Here is a 17,791-nt window from a genome sequence, read left to right as displayed (position 1 = left end):
GATCCTAATCAGGTGCTGGCTTTCAAGCTTCTCGAATCTACGAAGGGGTTGATTCACTTACACTTATAGGACTGTTCCCGAGAAATTCGTGAGGTTTTTAAGAAGCTCCTACACGTACCTGTTTTACAATATTCCACAAAGAAAAAAGTTTTGCCCGATGTAATGAAATGTATTCGAAATAAAGAAGCCTGTGTTGTTAGACAAAGAAAGACGACGTACAGAAATGTTAATATATTACAGATAATCTGTAACATTATTTCATTCATTCATTCATTGTTATCTGTAATTTCTATCGAAAATTTGTAAAATTCTGTACATTTATTGATCAAAGACACTACTGTCCTTTCGGTCTGTTTTGAGGAGGGAAAAAATACCTTTCCTCTCTTTTTCGTTTAATCGTGCTTCATCACTGTTAACCATTACTTTCTTTTAAGTGTATTATTACTTTTAATGCATTCGCAACATTATTTAATACAGCTTTTGTTCAGATGCTGTTAAGCGAGTCTTTTTTTTGTATGAATATGTTTGAGTTTAATATAACTCTTAGCATTCATGTTTAATTCATTTTGAAGAAAAAATCGTTCTTAACTTGATTTATGAATATATGTAGGTACAAATAAACCAAACCAAATTGTTATATTTCCAGGTTTACCACTTGACAGAAGGTAAATCTAAAAACCAAAGGTTCTTCGACGAGGAACTAGATGATCACCAACCGTTTCCCACCCTTCAACAATGCTTGGAGACTCTGGATAGCCATACTGGTTTCAACATCGAAATCAAATGGACCATGCAACTCAACGACGGATCCTACGAACTCTACCACCCAACTGATCTCAATCTGTACCTGGATACGATACTCGATGTAGTACTTCGATACGGTGGTGACAGGAGGATAATATTTTCCTGTTTCAACCCGGATATCTGCCAAGTGATCAGGCTGAAGCAGAATAAATATCCTGTGATGTTCCTAACCGTCGGGGAAAGCCAGATTCATGCTAAGTATAGAGATCCAAGGTGTTGGTCCATACCGGCTGCAGCACAATATGCGAAGATGATCGAGATTCTGGGTATTAATGTACATACGGAAGACCTGTTGAGAGATTCTAGTCTGGTAAGTTCCTACTTTGTTACAATTTTGATCAGAACATTATTTTTGATATTGGCAACAGGAATAACACTATTTCATAACAGGCTGTCTTTTTACAAGGCAGGTTGTTGGCCTTCCTATTAACTCTCATCCTTTGTCCTGGTTTGGGATCGGCAAGAAACACTGTTTATCTACTCGATCCACCCGACAGTCATTTTAGGCGGAGTTCCAAAAAAGCTAGTCTGAGGGTCAATGAAGAGAAAACCAAATATGTGTACAATAACAGACAAACGAGACGAGATAAAATTGGGAAATGTCAATTTTATTACAATACTGTCAATGATCGGTGGCGCCCAAAATACCGACAGCCAAAATCCCGACAACTAAAAACCCGACAGCCAAAAACCCGACGGCCAAAACACCGACACGCCAGAATCCCGACACGCCAGAATCGCAACAGGCCAAAATCCCGACATGCAACAATCCTCGCATAAGTAAAAAATCCGACCACTACATTTTGAATGTTTATTGTTTTCTTTTCAAATGCAATACCAAATCATATTATACGCTGTGAGCTCGTACGTAGAGGGGATATTTATAAATTCGCGAGCGCCAGTAGTGGCAAGTCTGTAAAGGTTTACCGGAAATTTGACATAAATGTCAAAGTGATTAATTTAAAATTAAAATTAAAAACATTAATTATAAAAAATATTAGTTGGTCAAAGCTGTGGTATATATTTTTACCTTAAATATACTTACGTTTTAAATACTGAATTTACGTTTTTTTAATGTTCCGTAATATGTAATTATAAATTCTTAGCGCCATCTATACGATAATTTTGAAAGTATCCGAAGTAAGAAATTAATATTTCATCAATAGAACGTCAAATTGATTAGCAAAATCTTAAAAAAATCTATTACAACTTAATTACTTTTTAGCGTTGTAAATATTAAGCTATAACAATTAAATAATAAATTTAAAAATTACCGGTGAAAGTTGAATTAGTAATCCGCCAGGAGCGACACCAGCGAAGCTCAGAGCGTATAGAGTATTGAAATTGAAAAATTATTACTTACTAATAAGTACGAGTACTGATTATTATGTATTTTAAAAGAAAAAAATTATTTAAACACTTCATTTTATAATATAAAAGCTATACTTACTTTACTGAAATGAAAGGTTGTAAGTGACATGATAATATCTATTCTACACTGACCGGCACGAAAAACGGGCACCCCAAAAAATGAGTCATTTTTGATGTCTCGTAGCTCCTAAACCTGTTGTCCGATTTAAGTAATTCTTTTAACATTTTATAGCCTTATTCTTTAACAATATCGCTGTAGTAATATTTTTGCTAGACAGGTATTTTCTTGTATACCGGGTGAACCAATCAAACTGGGTTTTTTCCCAATTTTCACAACACCCTGTGGAATATTCTAGCCTTTATAAAATATTGAAATTAAATCCCAACTATAGCCCCAGATTTTCTTAACATTCTGTTTTTTTATTCATTAGCTTATGTTGGATAATAAAAAGTTAGGAACTTTAACAACTATGTAGCCATGTTCTTTATCAATACAGGGTGTTTCTAAATAAGTGCGACAATCTTTAAGGAGTAATTCTGCATAAAAAATAATGACCGTTTGCTTAATAAACCTATGTCCGCAAATGCTTCGTTTCCGATATACGGGATGTTGAATTTATTCTTACAAACTGACGATTTATTTATTGCTCTTGAAGCGGTTGAGATATGCAAATTAAATTTGGTAGGTTTTAAGAGGTGGTTATTGCGCGTTTTTTGACATACAATTAAAAATTGTATATTCACCATTGGCGTGCATGCGGGTAATATGATAGGGTAATATGACCCGTATGCACGCCAATGGTGAATAGAAAATTCTTAATTGTATGTCAAAAAATGCGCAATATCTACCACTTAAAACCTACCAAATTTCATTTGCATATCTCAACCGGTTTTAGAGCAATAAATAAATCGTCAGTTTGTAAGAAAAAATTCAACATCCCGTATCTCGGAAACGAAGCATTTGCGGACATAGGTTTGTCAAGCAAAGGGTCATTATTTTTTCATGTAGAATTACCCCTTAAAGTTTGTCGCACTTATTTAGAAACACCCTGTATTGATAAAGAACATGGCTAGTTGTTAAAGTTCCTAACTTTTTTATTATCCAACACAAACGAATGAATAAAAAAACAGAATGTTAAGAAAACCTAGGGCTATAGTTGGGTTTTAATTTCAATATTTTATAAAGGCTAGAATATTCCACAGGGTGTTGTGAAAATTAAGAAAAAAACCCAGTTTGATTGGTACACTCGGTATACAATGAAAATTTACCTGTCTAGCAACAATATTATTACACCGATATTGCTAAAGAATAAGGCTATAATATATTAAAACAATTGTTTAAATCGGATAACAGCTTAGGAGATACGAGACATCAAAAATGGCCCATTTTTGGGGTGCCCGTTTTTCGTGCCGGTGAGTGTATTTTATGAAAGTAAACTTGAATTCAGGATTTGATTATACATATATTATTGGACTATATATCGACAAAAAAAAATAATTTAATTTATATACCCATGTTAGAAATTTTATTTAGAAAATTAGTTCATATTAAATGGTAAATACTTTTGTTTAATAACAAAAAATAAAAAACAGATGACCATAAACAAAAAACAAGAAATAAATGTAATTATATTTTAAAAAGAAACTTATCAAACCTGTCGGGATTCTGGCCCGTCGGGATTTTGGCCTGTCGGGATTCTGGCGTGTCGGGATTTTGGCCGTCGGGATTGTGGCTGTCGGGATTTTGGCTGTCGGGATTTTGGCTATCGGGATTTTGGGGTAGACCCGTCAATGATGTATACAAGAGATCTGTGACGCCATCACGGACCCTGTGACGTAATTAAAATGGAAAAAAGTGAATGGATCAGTAGGGGTGAGAGTTAGGTCAAATGAAAGGGTTTTTTTATCCCATATTTAACTGTGTACCACAATTAGGGCATTCATTTAAATAACTACGCTAAGTTTTCAATTTAATGTTTATTTTCAACAATAATCAATGATATATCAGGGTACAGACTTGTCTAATTTTAGTTTTTTATTGTCTACATCTGTAGGTTTCTCGTTATAAACGATTGAGTCAAAAAACAAGATAAGGACAGGTAAAAAGATTAGGAAAGGGAGATAAAAATTTCCACAGAGAAAAGCCTGGTAACAAGTTTATTTGCTGTTAAGAGAAACAAACTCTTAGAGACTAGTGTTATTAATAACATGACGGATAATAATATAACCACCGGATTTTTGTTATCAAATATAATATTTTGAACACAAGTATTTAATTGATAAAAAGCGATTTTTCAATCCACGTGTATATTTGTATATACTAACACAAGTGGTTCTAAATTAAGTCAAGATTGTGCCTTTATCTTTTATGTAAAGAGTTTTGTTTTTAATGTTATTTAATTTGTAAATTATATTTATTTAGATGTTCTCATATTTACAATCTACTCAAAAATATATAGAAAAATAAAAGGTTAAAAAAATGGTGGTAATCAAATCGTGCTTACGAGATTACCTGTATTTTGATAAGTGTATCTCTAACCAGATCTTTTGCTGATTTTTCCTTAATTTTGAATTTTGTGTTTGTATGAGATTGACCACAGTTGTTTGTAATGACTGTACTCGATTATTCAACATGATTTTATTTAATAATGTTATGGCTTTTCATTTTCTCAGATAGCCCTACCTCCTTGGCAATGTTAGTTGTAGCCTTGCGATATGCGGGTCTTCTAACAATATGACCAAAAATGGTAACATTGCTCCTGTAGTGAACCTTTTACAAGTTAACATACAACTTTTTTAACTTGCTACACTATACTGATGAGGTTCAATTAGTCCGAAACACGTGTATATAGTTGCCCATATAGTTGTCAGAAATGTATGGAATGATGACCCTTCATCATTTTATATATTTCCATTTAAATTCACATTCACTTTACGAGAATTAGCCAATAATTTTGCTTATAAAGTTATGTTTGTACCATCACAATTAAATTTTTACATAAAAAGATTTGAAATTTCGATTTCCTCTCCGGAAATCGTTTAAAAAAATATTAAAAAATAGTGTTTAAAACGTTGGCTGCCATAATGTTAAAAACAGTGGGTCCCTACTGCCACGAGTCTCCCGTTTCTTGGCTTTTGAGGCAACTACGGTGTGTCACGCGGCTGTTATCAACAACAACATGAGACACAACATTTGTGTCTCAGCGCAGCCGACCGACGTGTTAAAGAGTGTATAACCGTCAAGTTGTTGAGGAGGATATGAACCATCCAAATTATTAAGAAGGTACTGGGAGGGGCAAACTAAGGAAAAGCTGCACAGGTGTTCGACTTATTTTGTTTCGGGATTTATATTTTTTCTTTTACTTTTTAACATAAACAATGTTTAGATGTCGTTGGTCTAAATTTTGCAATTGTATTTTGACTTTACTTGTATTTTAGCTTGGAGATAGGTAGAAACAATTTTAATGGTATAATATAAATCGGTGCAAATTGATACATTATTAAATACGGACATAAAAAGGATGTAATAAACGTTTATTGGATGGAGTGTAATGTATATCACTATTTTAAATAAGGTTTGATGGAATGATTTAAATAATATTATATACATTGTCTCATTGAGTCTCATTGTCCCCTAACGCCTCGTTAACATGGCAATGCCCTGCAATTTTTTTACAGTAAGTATTCTATGTTGTCGGTAAAGTAGGGCACGTAGGCTTATATAGAACCGTGCACATGAGGGTTGTGCTACAAAAAAACGGGCCCAGCTAAGTTCGTTGAACAAATATACTTAGCGAACTTTCCAAGCAAATTTAATAATTATCTGTAACGTGTTAGGTTTGCAGAACCGAAATATTATAAAACCTCTAAGCTTAACATAAAAATTCACAAAGTGAATTTTGCTGCCGATGTAGTTATAAACAGGTGTAAGACTTCTTCTTCTTCAAATGCAAATCCACTAATGGATGTTAGCGATCACATTTTCCATTAACTCTGTTTTTTTTGCAATGCGTATCAGATATTGTATGTCGTTAATCCCTGTCCATTGCCTTATGTTTCGGAGCCAGGACATTTTCTTGCGTCCTATTCCTCTCTTGCCTTCAATTTTACCGTGGATTATAAGTTGAAGGAACTGGTATTTTTCGTTTCGGATGATGTGACCCAAATACGCCGTTTTTCTTTTCTTGATGTTATAGAAAAGCTGGCGTTCTTGGTTGATTCTTTTAAGGACATCTATATTTGTGACTTTCGCCGTTCATGGTATCTTTAGAATACGGCGATAAAGCCATATTTCGAAGGCTTCTAATCTGTTTATATCCCTCGTTTTGAGTGTTCAGCCCTCTATGCCATATAGCAGCACCGATCACACGTAGCATTTAGTGAACCTTAGTCTCAGTGTAAGGTCGAACTCTGAGCAGGTCAGTACCTTCCTGAATTTTACGAAAGCTTGTCTAGCTTGCTCAATGCGACATTTTACTTCCCTGTCCGATGCCCAGTCTTCAAAAAGCCCAGGTTCTACGTTCTACGGTCCCAGGTATTTAAATTTACTCACTCTTTCAATGGACTTAGTATTCAGTGTTATGATGGTGGAGTTTTCAAATGCATCCAAGTTTCTGGAGATGATCATAAATTTGGTCTTTTTGGTGTTAATCTCTAATCCCATTCGCTTACTGTATTCTCCGATTATAGTGACAAGTTGTTGAAGATCTGCTATGTTGTCACAAATTAAGACAGCATCATCAGCATATCGTATGTTGTTGATCAATACTCCATTCACTTTAATTCCCATCTTTGCATCTTCCAAAGACTCTTGAAATATGGCCTCAGAGTAAATGTTAAATAAAAGAGGGGAAAGCACACATCCCTGCCGAACACCCCTTCTTATATGTATGGGTTTAGATGTAGAATTGCCTATTTTTAATTGTGCTGCCTGATACCAGTACAAGTTTTCAATGCATTTTATGTCTTTTTGGTCTATATCAAGCTTCTTGAGGATCTGCATTAACTTTCTTGTGATGTGGGACACGATCAAACGCTTTCTCGTAATCTAAAAAGCACAGGAATACGTCCTTCCTCTGATCGTAACAATTTTGGATCAACACCTGTGTTGCTACTATTGCTTCTCTTGTCCCTAAACCTTGCCTAAACCCAAACTGAGAATCACTGATGTCCCATTCACATTTTTTGTATAATCTTTGATGTAGTATTTTCAAGAATATTTTTAAAGTGTGACTCATCAGGCTAATGAGTCTGTGATCCTCACATCTTTTTGCATTGACTTTTTTGGCTAGGGGAATAAATGTAGAGAGCAACCACTGTTGAGGATAGCAACCAGTTTCATAAATAAAATTAAATATTTTATGTAGTGCTGAAATTTCCCTTTCATCCAGTAGTTTGAGTATTTCTGAAGGGATTTCATCTGGTCCAGGTGCCTTATTGTTTTTTGAATATAATATTGCCTTTTCTATTTCCTCTTTGGTGATTAAAGGTCCAGTCAGCTGGTCATCTGTATAAACTTCACTCATGGGTCTTTCGTCATGAAAGAGCTCCTGGATATAGTTTTCCCATATATGAATTTTCTCTTTTTTACCTAGCACTATCTGGTTATCCTGATTAACTATGGTAGTTGGTCTTCGTTTTCTGTATATTCCAGCAGTCTGCTTAAGCTTTTTATGTAAATTCCGGTCGTCGTGCTGTCGTTGTAAATGTTCTAGATCGATACATTGTTGCTTACGCCATTCATTTTTTGCTATTCTTATCTTTGCTTTTATTTGCCTGTTAATGTTTTTATACATATTGCTGCCATCTGGGTCATTCTTGTGTCGTCGTAGTTCATCCATTAGTAATAGTATTTCTTCTGTCATCCATTTTTGCTTCTTGTTCTTTGGTTTGTACCCCAAGTTGTTTTTCATGATGTTTGTTACAGCACTTGTAATCGTATTCCATGTTGGTGTTAGATCTTCGGTCTAAGATCTTAGATCTTAGGTGTAAGACAGGGTTGTACAATATAGATACTGTCCCCACTGTTGTAATTTATATTCAGATATAATATTTAAAGAAGCGCTGCATAATTTGGAATGGGGCGTGAAAGTTAATGGAATTTTGATAAATACAATCAGATGTGCAGACGATACAGTTATTTTAAGTGATGACATGAGTGGATTACAATGCCTTTTAAATGTCATTGTTTAGTCGTTTGCCACATCAAGATTTCAAAGTTATATGTTCATGGTCATATAATTCAAAGAGTTTTAATTATCTTGGTTGCCTTATTACTGGACAACTAGATCCAGATAAAGAGATAAAATGTAGAATCGAAATAGCCCGCACATTTTAAAAAATGAGGTAATCGTTCTGTAATGATAACTTGCAACTTCAACTTCGAAAGCGCATGATTAAATGTTACATTTGGTCAGTCCTCTTATATGGTGTCGAAGCATGGACATTAAAAATATCCACCATTAATCGTTTGGAGTCATATGCTGACAAATGTAGCAGTCCTTAACCTTCGGATGACCAAGCGGGAGAAATTGTGACCCCAGGGTATGTTTTTCTTTAATAAATTCAAAAGTATTTTCAATTTTTAACTCATTATTTTTTTATTTGACTTTAACATCATTCTAGATATCCTCATATTCTGAAATAAAAAAAATTCCCTATATTTTATGAATAAAAAATATATTCTGAAGTTGATGTTTAGTAAAATACCGTCTATTATGTGTAATTCCAAGTAGTTTTACGCTAATGACGTCGACTTTGCAAAGTAACAAGACACTTACTCAACATACACACTACACATGACACTAATACTCATGTTGTGACTGGCTGAATGACAAAAAGTCCATGCCATAAAATAAACTTCATTTTTTGTTAATTGTCATTTTTGACATTTTTTACCTGGGGTCATTCCCCCCCCCCCCCCCCCTTGGTCATCCGTGTAACAAAAAAAGGTTGGTCATCGGAAGGTTAAGAGAGAAATGCTGCTCGCGAGCTGCTTGATAACATCAAACACTCGAGTTTCGACTCGTAGAGGAGTGGGGACAATTATTCTCAAGTCAATCGGCCAATGGCAAAATCGCCAAGCGTCAAAATGTGAGGTAGATTTTGTACGCACTGTATTTACCATGTACAATGATTATGATTAGTGTGATTTAAATTTAACCAAACTTTAAAACTTAAACCTTTGATCTGTTTTCAAAGTGTGCAAAAATGTTTACTTATTAATATTATTGATAATATTTCCTCCTTATAGTCATAAATCTAACGAGCACCTAGAAAAATGTCTAGTTCACCATGATCAACTTGTTTATATTGAGAGATTTTTGACCTATTAGAAAAATATATACCACTGTTTGCAGTATACTCGTAACTGTTTTGAAGTATGCACTTTGTACTGTGTTTAATTTACAATTAAAATATTAAATCGTTTAGTCATGCAAAATATCGGAAATTATATAAAGTAGTAGTAAGTTTTCAATCAATAACTATTATTAATATTAATCACATAATCAATGTGTTTTTTTTGGTCAACGTTTCGTAATGTAGCAAATCAAACGGAATAATGTTTCAGTTTCATGAAAAAATAGTAAATGTACAATGTATAAGTACGAGCAATCTACCAATGAAATTTCGAGATTGTTGGTATAACGCCTTTATTTAACAATTTTTTTATGATCTTTCATTGTTTTTGTTCAATAAACCTAATGTACACCTGGTTCCAAAAAAAACTGATACGACTCTTGAAGCGTATTTTGTAGAAAATTGAGCAGTGTATTTTTAAGGATAAATACTTAATATTTACATACTGTCAATGTCACTGCCAAATATTAAAATTTGTCAGATAGCTTATTCTGTTCCACGGTTATTATTATTATTAATCTTTATTATTAATACTTTCTCCGCAACTGAGGGTATCTTATCAACTGTATTGTTTTTAAATAATAGATGATAAAATAAAAATATTGACAGTTTAAAAATGTGAACATTATTGCATTGTGTGTAGCCTAAGTTTGGGCTGAAAACTGAAATATATTACATTTTTACAAAATTTTGGAATATGTTTACTTACGTAGACCAATTTTAACAGTTGTTTTCAATACAGATTTCAATCCTCTACAAATAGTTTCTAATGTCTTTTGATGTCAAATAATTAGGGAAGCTGGAATTCAACAGTTTAGAATTTTACATTGAGTTAATGCAAAATTGTGACGCATGTCAAAATTCTCAATGTATTTTAATTGTATTAATTTTTTTCGAATCCTGAGAAAACGAATAAATATTTTTGAAAAATTTAAACTCAGAATGAAAGACTACATTATTACCGAGGGCTGAAAGTCCCTGAAAACTTCTATAATATTTATTTTAATAAGTTACAGGGCTGAATTGAATATTAATTTGTTTTGTTGTATAATCCACGTTTACAATAATTATGTGATCTATTTGATGTAAAAACTATCATTTATATACTCTTTATAAAATACAGGAATTCAAAATAATATAAAAATTTAGACCTTAATAATTAGTACAATTTATGAATTAACATAATATGTAATCAGTTGTTTGTTGTTTGTTTATTTTATTATTTGTCTGTCATAATAAATATAATGTCAGATCAATCAAATACACTGCTCAACATGATCAAATCTTACTAAGAGTCGTATCAGTTTTTTTAGGAACCGGCTGTACACTACTTCAGCATCGCTTCACCGATCCATGCGCATCAACGCACTGTATTGCAGGTAATCTCCCGTGACGCTGATGACTGGCTGCACCGGTTTAATTTTTGGAGACAGGTAGAAGTCGCAGGGTGCTAAATCTTGCAAATAGGGCGGATGCTCCATGCCTGTGACCTCGTTTTTAGTCAAATAGATCTTACAGAATGCGCATTGTCGTGATAAAGCATGAATGATTTATCTATCCACATTTTATAGACTAGCGGGAGATACCCCTAAAATGACCAGGTACTGACCACGGAGAGGTGAATGGCTAATTTTATTCATACTTTATATTTTTGAAGGTGCTGAAAACGAAAATGAGGTTTATTTTGAATTTTATGTGGGGCAAAATTGTCAAAATCGCAATTTTAACCTAAAAATAAAAAAGAAATCACGTTTTCTTGCGTTTACCTCGCTACAACTCTGTTCCCTTTTAATATTTTTTTCTGAAATTTTTACAGTATATATTTCTCACCTTTCTTAAGAAAATTGTACTTACTTCAAGCTTTCAGTCTTATTCTAATAAAAGTTATGAATTTTTTAAAGTGAAAGGTGCAGATTTCTGAATTGCAAAGTTTAATCTCAAAAGTTGAGCGACGAAGTTTGAAATTTAGCTTTTTAATCACGTGTATGTTAAAGTATAGAGTACAAAGAAGTTTTTTGGAAAGTTTTCGATCAAAATGTGTTATAGAACAAAAAATAGTGCAACTTTTATTATCGGCATTAGAAATCCCCAATATAACGGTTATTTTTCGAGATACTGACCATGGGTGGTGAATGGCTAATTTTGGTCTTAGATTATGTTTCTGACGGCACTGAAAACGAAAATGAAATTTATTTTAAATTTTAGGTGGGGGAATATTGTCAAAATCGCAATTTTCGCATAAAAATAGAAAAAAGTGAAATCACGATTTTTTGCGTTTAACTCGCTTCGGGTCGATTTTAATATTTTTTTCTAAGGTTTGTACACTATATGTTGCTACTTTTTTGAAGACAAGGGTATCTGTTTTAAGATTTTAGTCTTATTCTAGTAAAAGTTATGAATTTTTTAAAGTACAAGGTGCAGATTCGTGAATTGCAAAGTTTCATCGCAAAAGTTGAGAGGTAAAATTAAATGCTTATCTTATTAATCACGTTTATGTTAAAACATAGAGTACAAAGAAGTTTCTGGAAAGTTTTAGTTACAAATGTTTATTAGAAAAAAAAATGGCTAACTTTTAATATAGACGTTATACATTCCCAAAATAACACTTATTTTTCGATATACTGACCATGGGAGGTGAATGGCTAATTTTGGTCTTATTTTATGTTTTCGATGGTGCTGACAATGAAAAAGTGGTTTATTTTGAATTTTATGTGAGGAACCATTGTCAAAATCGCAATTTTAACCTAAAAATGAAAAAAAAAAAAGTGAAGTCACGAATTTTTACGTTTAACTCACTACAACTCTGTTTCATTTTAATATTTTTTTCTAAAATTTCTACAGCATATATTTCTCACCTTTGTAAAGACTATGAAAGTAACTGTAGTCTTTCAGTCATTTTTTATAAATGTTATGAATTAAAAAAAAAATAAAAGGTACAGATTCGTGAATTGCAAAGTTAAATCGCAAAAATTAAGTGACAAAATTTAAAATTTATCTATTTGATTTCGTTCATGTTAAACCATAGAGTTCAAAGAAGTTTTATGGGGAGTTTTAGGTCTAGATGTGTTATAGAAAAAATATGGTGCAACTTTTAATTTTAAGAAAAACGTGGTTTTAACTTTTTTTTACTTTTAGAGCAAAATTGCGATTTTGACAATGTTCTCCCACCGAAAATTCAAAATAAACTTGATTTTCGTTTTCAACACCATCAAAAACATAAAGTCCCAAGTAGCACAATAAAAACATTTTAGTTTTATTTCAGGTTTATAAAGGTTTTATTGTGGCAAATAAGAAGATAATATTTTTAAAGTTACCGTGTGAATAAATTTCTTAAAAGCAATTTCAAAAACGTGGTGGGGAGCAGATGTTGAAACATCATTACTTTTCTACAAAGCTTATATACGATCAATCATAGATTATGATTGTGTACTCTATGGCTCTGCATCTGATCGGGTCCTAAGCAGAATCGACGTAACACAAAATACAGTTCTGAGGATTTGTTTAGGTGCTATGAAATCAACTCCAATTAATGCGTTACATGTCGAAGCTTTAGAGATGTCACTGAAATATAGAAGAAAATATCTAAGTAAAAAATTTATTATGAAATTACAACATAAAGATCCTTCCCTTCATATAAAAATAAGCAAATTGAATGAAGCTGATTTGATGAATAAATATTAGAAACACAAGAATTCACCTCCACTTTGTGAAGCTTTTCGCAGTATGTCAAACTTTGATGTTACTTCAAATCCAGACGAAATCTTAGACTTTGAAGATTTTCCTTCTTTATTACATTTGGTAAAAGTAATTAAGCCAAGTTATCATGAAAATGCAGCTATCAGTCATAACATCTTAAGAAGTATCTTGGACGTTTTTTCGGAGTCTATAATTATCTACACAGATGCGTCGAAGTCAACGTTTGGCACTGGATGTGCCTTTTATGTCCCATCAAACAATACAGAAAAAATGTATAAAATAAATAATGCTTTCTCAATATTCAGCGCTGAAGCAATTGCAATTTATGAAGCTTTATTATATTTTATGAATACAGAAAATAAGTCTACAGTAATTGTTTCTGACTCACTTTCCGTACTGACAGCTATTCAGACAATAATATTTCCAAGTCATAATTTAAACAACTATATCTTCCAAATTAAAAAAATACTTATGAAATCTATAAAAAACGAAGAGAAGTGCATTTCCTATGGGTTAAAGCACACATAGGTATCACTTGTAATGAACATGTTGATTTATTAGCAAAAAAAGCCATCACACATGGATCGTTAACTGGACATAAACCTTCTAACAGATATATTATGTGCAATTGTTAAAAATGAAGTTAACGAACAATGGAGACGAACATGGAACGAATCTAGCAAACATAGTTCCTCTCAATATGCGATGATTCAACCTAAAGTGCCTACTGAGTACTGGTTTAAAAATTATTCCGTTCCCCGCAGATATATAACTTCCATTATTAGAATAAAATTTGGGCACGCCTGTTATCCTTTTCATTTGGCGAAAATTAACATTTTATCTTCAAATCTATGTCTAGACTGTCAAAAAGAGGGAGACTTAAATCATATATTTTTTGAGTGCTCAAAGTATACTCAACAATCTAATAAACTAATTGAAAATTTATTAAAATAAAATATATTTTCACCTTATAATTTATGTTACCTACTTTCTCTAAACAGGAAAAAATATATGACTGTATAATGGAATTTATTTGTAAAAGTAAAATCAACCTTTAAGCATTATCCACAAATGATTATTCACCTTTGTTTTATCCCATATGTATTTACCTCCTATCCGCGACCTAATCTAGTTATGTCTAAACGAAATGTCTTAAAAGGTCCCTAGACGAGAAGAAGCAAGTGATCCTGTCTTATTCCTACCTTAACTCCTCAATACAATAATTGTAATATTAACAACCACCTTTACGGTAACGTTTCCTTGTCTTTCTTATTTTTGTCTATAATATGTTTTTGTTATAATAACCAAAATAATTATGATACACTGATCAAACTTTGAAATCTTATAAAGGTAAGATGCCTATTTAATATTTTGTCGACAAAATATAAATTTTTAATTTTTTTGAATAATTTTTAAATGTTAACAAAAAATAGTTATAAACAATTTAACGTTTCTCAGAAAGTTTTTACTACAGTCTAATTTTAAAAAATAGGTAAAATGCGTATTTCAAAGATCTTGAAAACGAATGCTTTAAAACTTTTTTGCAACCATTTGCAAAAAAGTTATGAAACAGCAAAGTAAATATATGATTACTACGTTGTTTATATATTTTTTAATTCTTTCAAAGCGTAAAAGTGAGTTTAAAGTACAAGCTAATTACTTACAAAAAATATCGATTATTAGTTATATTTTATTATGGTTATATTTTAATTAAAGATTATAAATATTGTTTTTGTAATTTACACGTGCGAAAGTAGACTAATACAGTACCGTAGCTAAAATTTTCAGTCGAAGCAACGACCGCCGCGCGACGTATAGTAGTTAATAAATAAAATTATGTATGTATTATAACCCGTCCACATACACAACTCGCGCGAGTTTAAAGCGTGTCAGTCGCTTCGAGTGAACATTTTAGCTCCGGCTCTGTATCAAGCCTACTTTCGCGCTAAAAATTACAAAAAAAAACATTTTTTATCTTTGATTAAAATATAACCATTGAACTAATGTTTGATATTTTTTGAGAGTAATTAGTTTGTACCATAAACTCACTTTTAAGCTTTGAAACAATTAAAACAAATTATAAACAACGGAGTAATCGTATGTTTACTTTGCTGTTTCATAACTTTTTTGCAAATGGTTGGAAAATTTTTTTAAAGCATTCATTTTTAAGACCTTTGAAATACGCATTTTAAGTATTTTTTAAAATTATAATATAATAAACAATTTCTGAGAAATGCTAATTTGTTTATAACTATTTTTTTAAACATTTAAAGATTATGCAAAAAATGAAAAATTTATAAAACAAAGTAAAGAAGAAGCAAAATAAAGAAATTGAGAATGTTTATACATTTTTGAAAAATTGATATTTTGTTTTACATGGATATCGACCGCGACCTCCACCTCCACCTCGACCCACTTGTTCTGTTCTTACCCTAAGGGAATGATTTGAATGCAGTACTGTAGAATTATTTAGAGCGGCAGTCAACAGGGTCCGAATCCGAATAGCCACGATGATTTCCAACCTTCATTACAAGATAGAACTTGAAGAAGGAAACAAGCCCTACATACTAACTTTTCAAATACTAATTATTTCTAGTTTCTCTAAAACGTCTAATTAGAAATCTCTCAAAAAATCACTGTAGAATATTTTACTGTTTGTGTTTAATGTGCCTTCTCTCCATTTAGTCGCAACGTATTTTAACGCTATTTCTTTACCATTAAAGGCCATTTATCTATCATATAAATATGTACTGTGTTAAAATAATTATCCATTAGTGTTTTGGGTTTTCTATGAAAAATTAAACTTAATGGTCTGATAAGATCCATGTGTTCCAAGTACAAAAACATTTAACGATACGGTTTTAAAGTCATTAAATAACAAGGTCAATGATATCAACACAGCATGGCGTTTGTTTCACTTTTATGTCTCACTTTGATCTTTTTACACTAAAAAACGAATTATTGTTATCAAATTTATAACACGGAATTTATAAATAATTTTTATTATTATTTAATAATAAAACCTATTTAGTAAAATTACCCATAAGACACTAATTTAAAAATAATATCATAGACATTATGAAGAAACATAACAATGTTTTAAAAAGTGTGGATGTTCAAGTACTCATAATATTGCTAACTTAGCTGTAGAAAATCTGAAAACGAAAGTTTCTGCCATGCTCCAGGAAGAAAAATCTTTCCTGAAAAAATTCGAGAACTGCCATCAAATGAATGAGGAAACTGGAAAAAAATGTTTTCTTGAGAATGATTTTGATGAAATCGATATTCAATCTAGAGCTTTTACCAATCCAAGACAAGAATGTATTATTAGTTGAAATATTAGACAATATACAGGGTGTCCCGAAAAGATTGGTCATAAATTAAATCATAGATTCTGGGGTCAAAAATATGTTGATTGAACCTAACTTACCTTAGTACAATTGTGCACATAAAAAATGTTATAGCCCTTTAAAGTTACAAAATGAAAATCAATTTTTTCCAATATTTCGAAAACTATTAGATATTTTGTATTGAAAATAAGCATGTGGCATTCTTATAGCAGGAACATCTTAACAAAAAATTATAGTGAAACTTGTGCACCTCATAAAAAATTTATGGGGTTTTGTTCCCTTAAACCCCTCCCAAACTTTTGTGTAAGTTCCAATTAAATTATTATTGTGGTACCAATAGTTAGACACAATATTTTTAAAACTTTTTGCCTCTTAGGCTTTTTTCGATAAACCAGTTTTTATCGAGATGCGGCTTCTTTTTTAATATGTTTACATAAAAATGTATGGGGGTTCGTTCCTGTAAACCCCCAAATGTTTGTGTACGTTCCAATTAAACTTTTATTGCGGTACCATTAGTTAAACACAGTGTTTTTAAAACTTTTTTGCCTCTTAGTATATTTTCATATTATAAAAATGTAAATTATAGATTTTTCATATTATTACCAGGTCTCTATAATCGTACCTACTTAATCATATACAAATAGGTGGTGGATTTACCAAATATTCAAAATATCTCTATAAAAACTGGCTTTTCGAGAAAGTATTGAGAGGCAAAAAGGTTTTAAAAACACCGTGTTTAGTCCTGTCGCCAGGGGGGGTACAACGGCCTCCTTAATTCAGATGGACTTACCCAAGTTTTTTTTATATATTTTGACCCGTAGAATACGAATTTTTTGGGTAACAGTTGATCCGGATGTCGATAAGATTGTTATAGACAAAGAACTTGAGGAATTACATAACAGCGATTTCTCGCAAAACAAAACATCTTTTGGTATTTTTGGGTCATTTTAAGCAAAAAATATTCCTACAAGTTTTTTCGTAGAATGCATAGTTTTCGAGATAACCGCGGTTGAACTTTCAAAAAATCGAAAAATTGCAATTTTTGAACCGGAATAACTTTGACTAAAAAATAAAGTAGCAATTCTGCTTACCGCATTTGAAAGTCGGTTTTGATTATTTACATTGCTAAAAATTAATTTTTTTATTGTTAAACAAAGCTATAAACACATAGTGTTTCCCGTGCCTAATACATGCGTTTTAACGCATGCTAC

The 17,791-nt window shown here is 31.9% G+C and overlaps 1 protein-coding gene across 2 annotated transcripts in view; it reads left to right on the top strand.

Moving 5' to 3' along the window:
- The window catches only part of LOC114324179 (glycerophosphocholine phosphodiesterase GPCPD1), a 47,226-nt gene that overhangs the window by 16,596 nt on the left and 12,839 nt on the right, over positions 1-17,791 (top strand). For both annotated transcript variants that reach the window (XM_028271933.2, XM_028271932.2), the window contains one exon: positions 647-1,114. In XM_028271933.2, coding sequence (XP_028127734.1) covers positions 647-1,114 — 468 coding nt within the window. The remainder of the gene's footprint in view (positions 1-646; positions 1,115-17,791) is intronic.

The sequence above is a fragment of the Diabrotica virgifera genome, chromosome 1 (assembly GCF_917563875.1).
Source record: "Diabrotica virgifera virgifera chromosome 1, PGI_DIABVI_V3a".
NCBI lineage: Eukaryota > Metazoa > Arthropoda > Insecta > Coleoptera > Chrysomelidae > Diabrotica > Diabrotica virgifera.
This window is presented reverse-complemented; position numbering and strand designations above follow the sequence as displayed.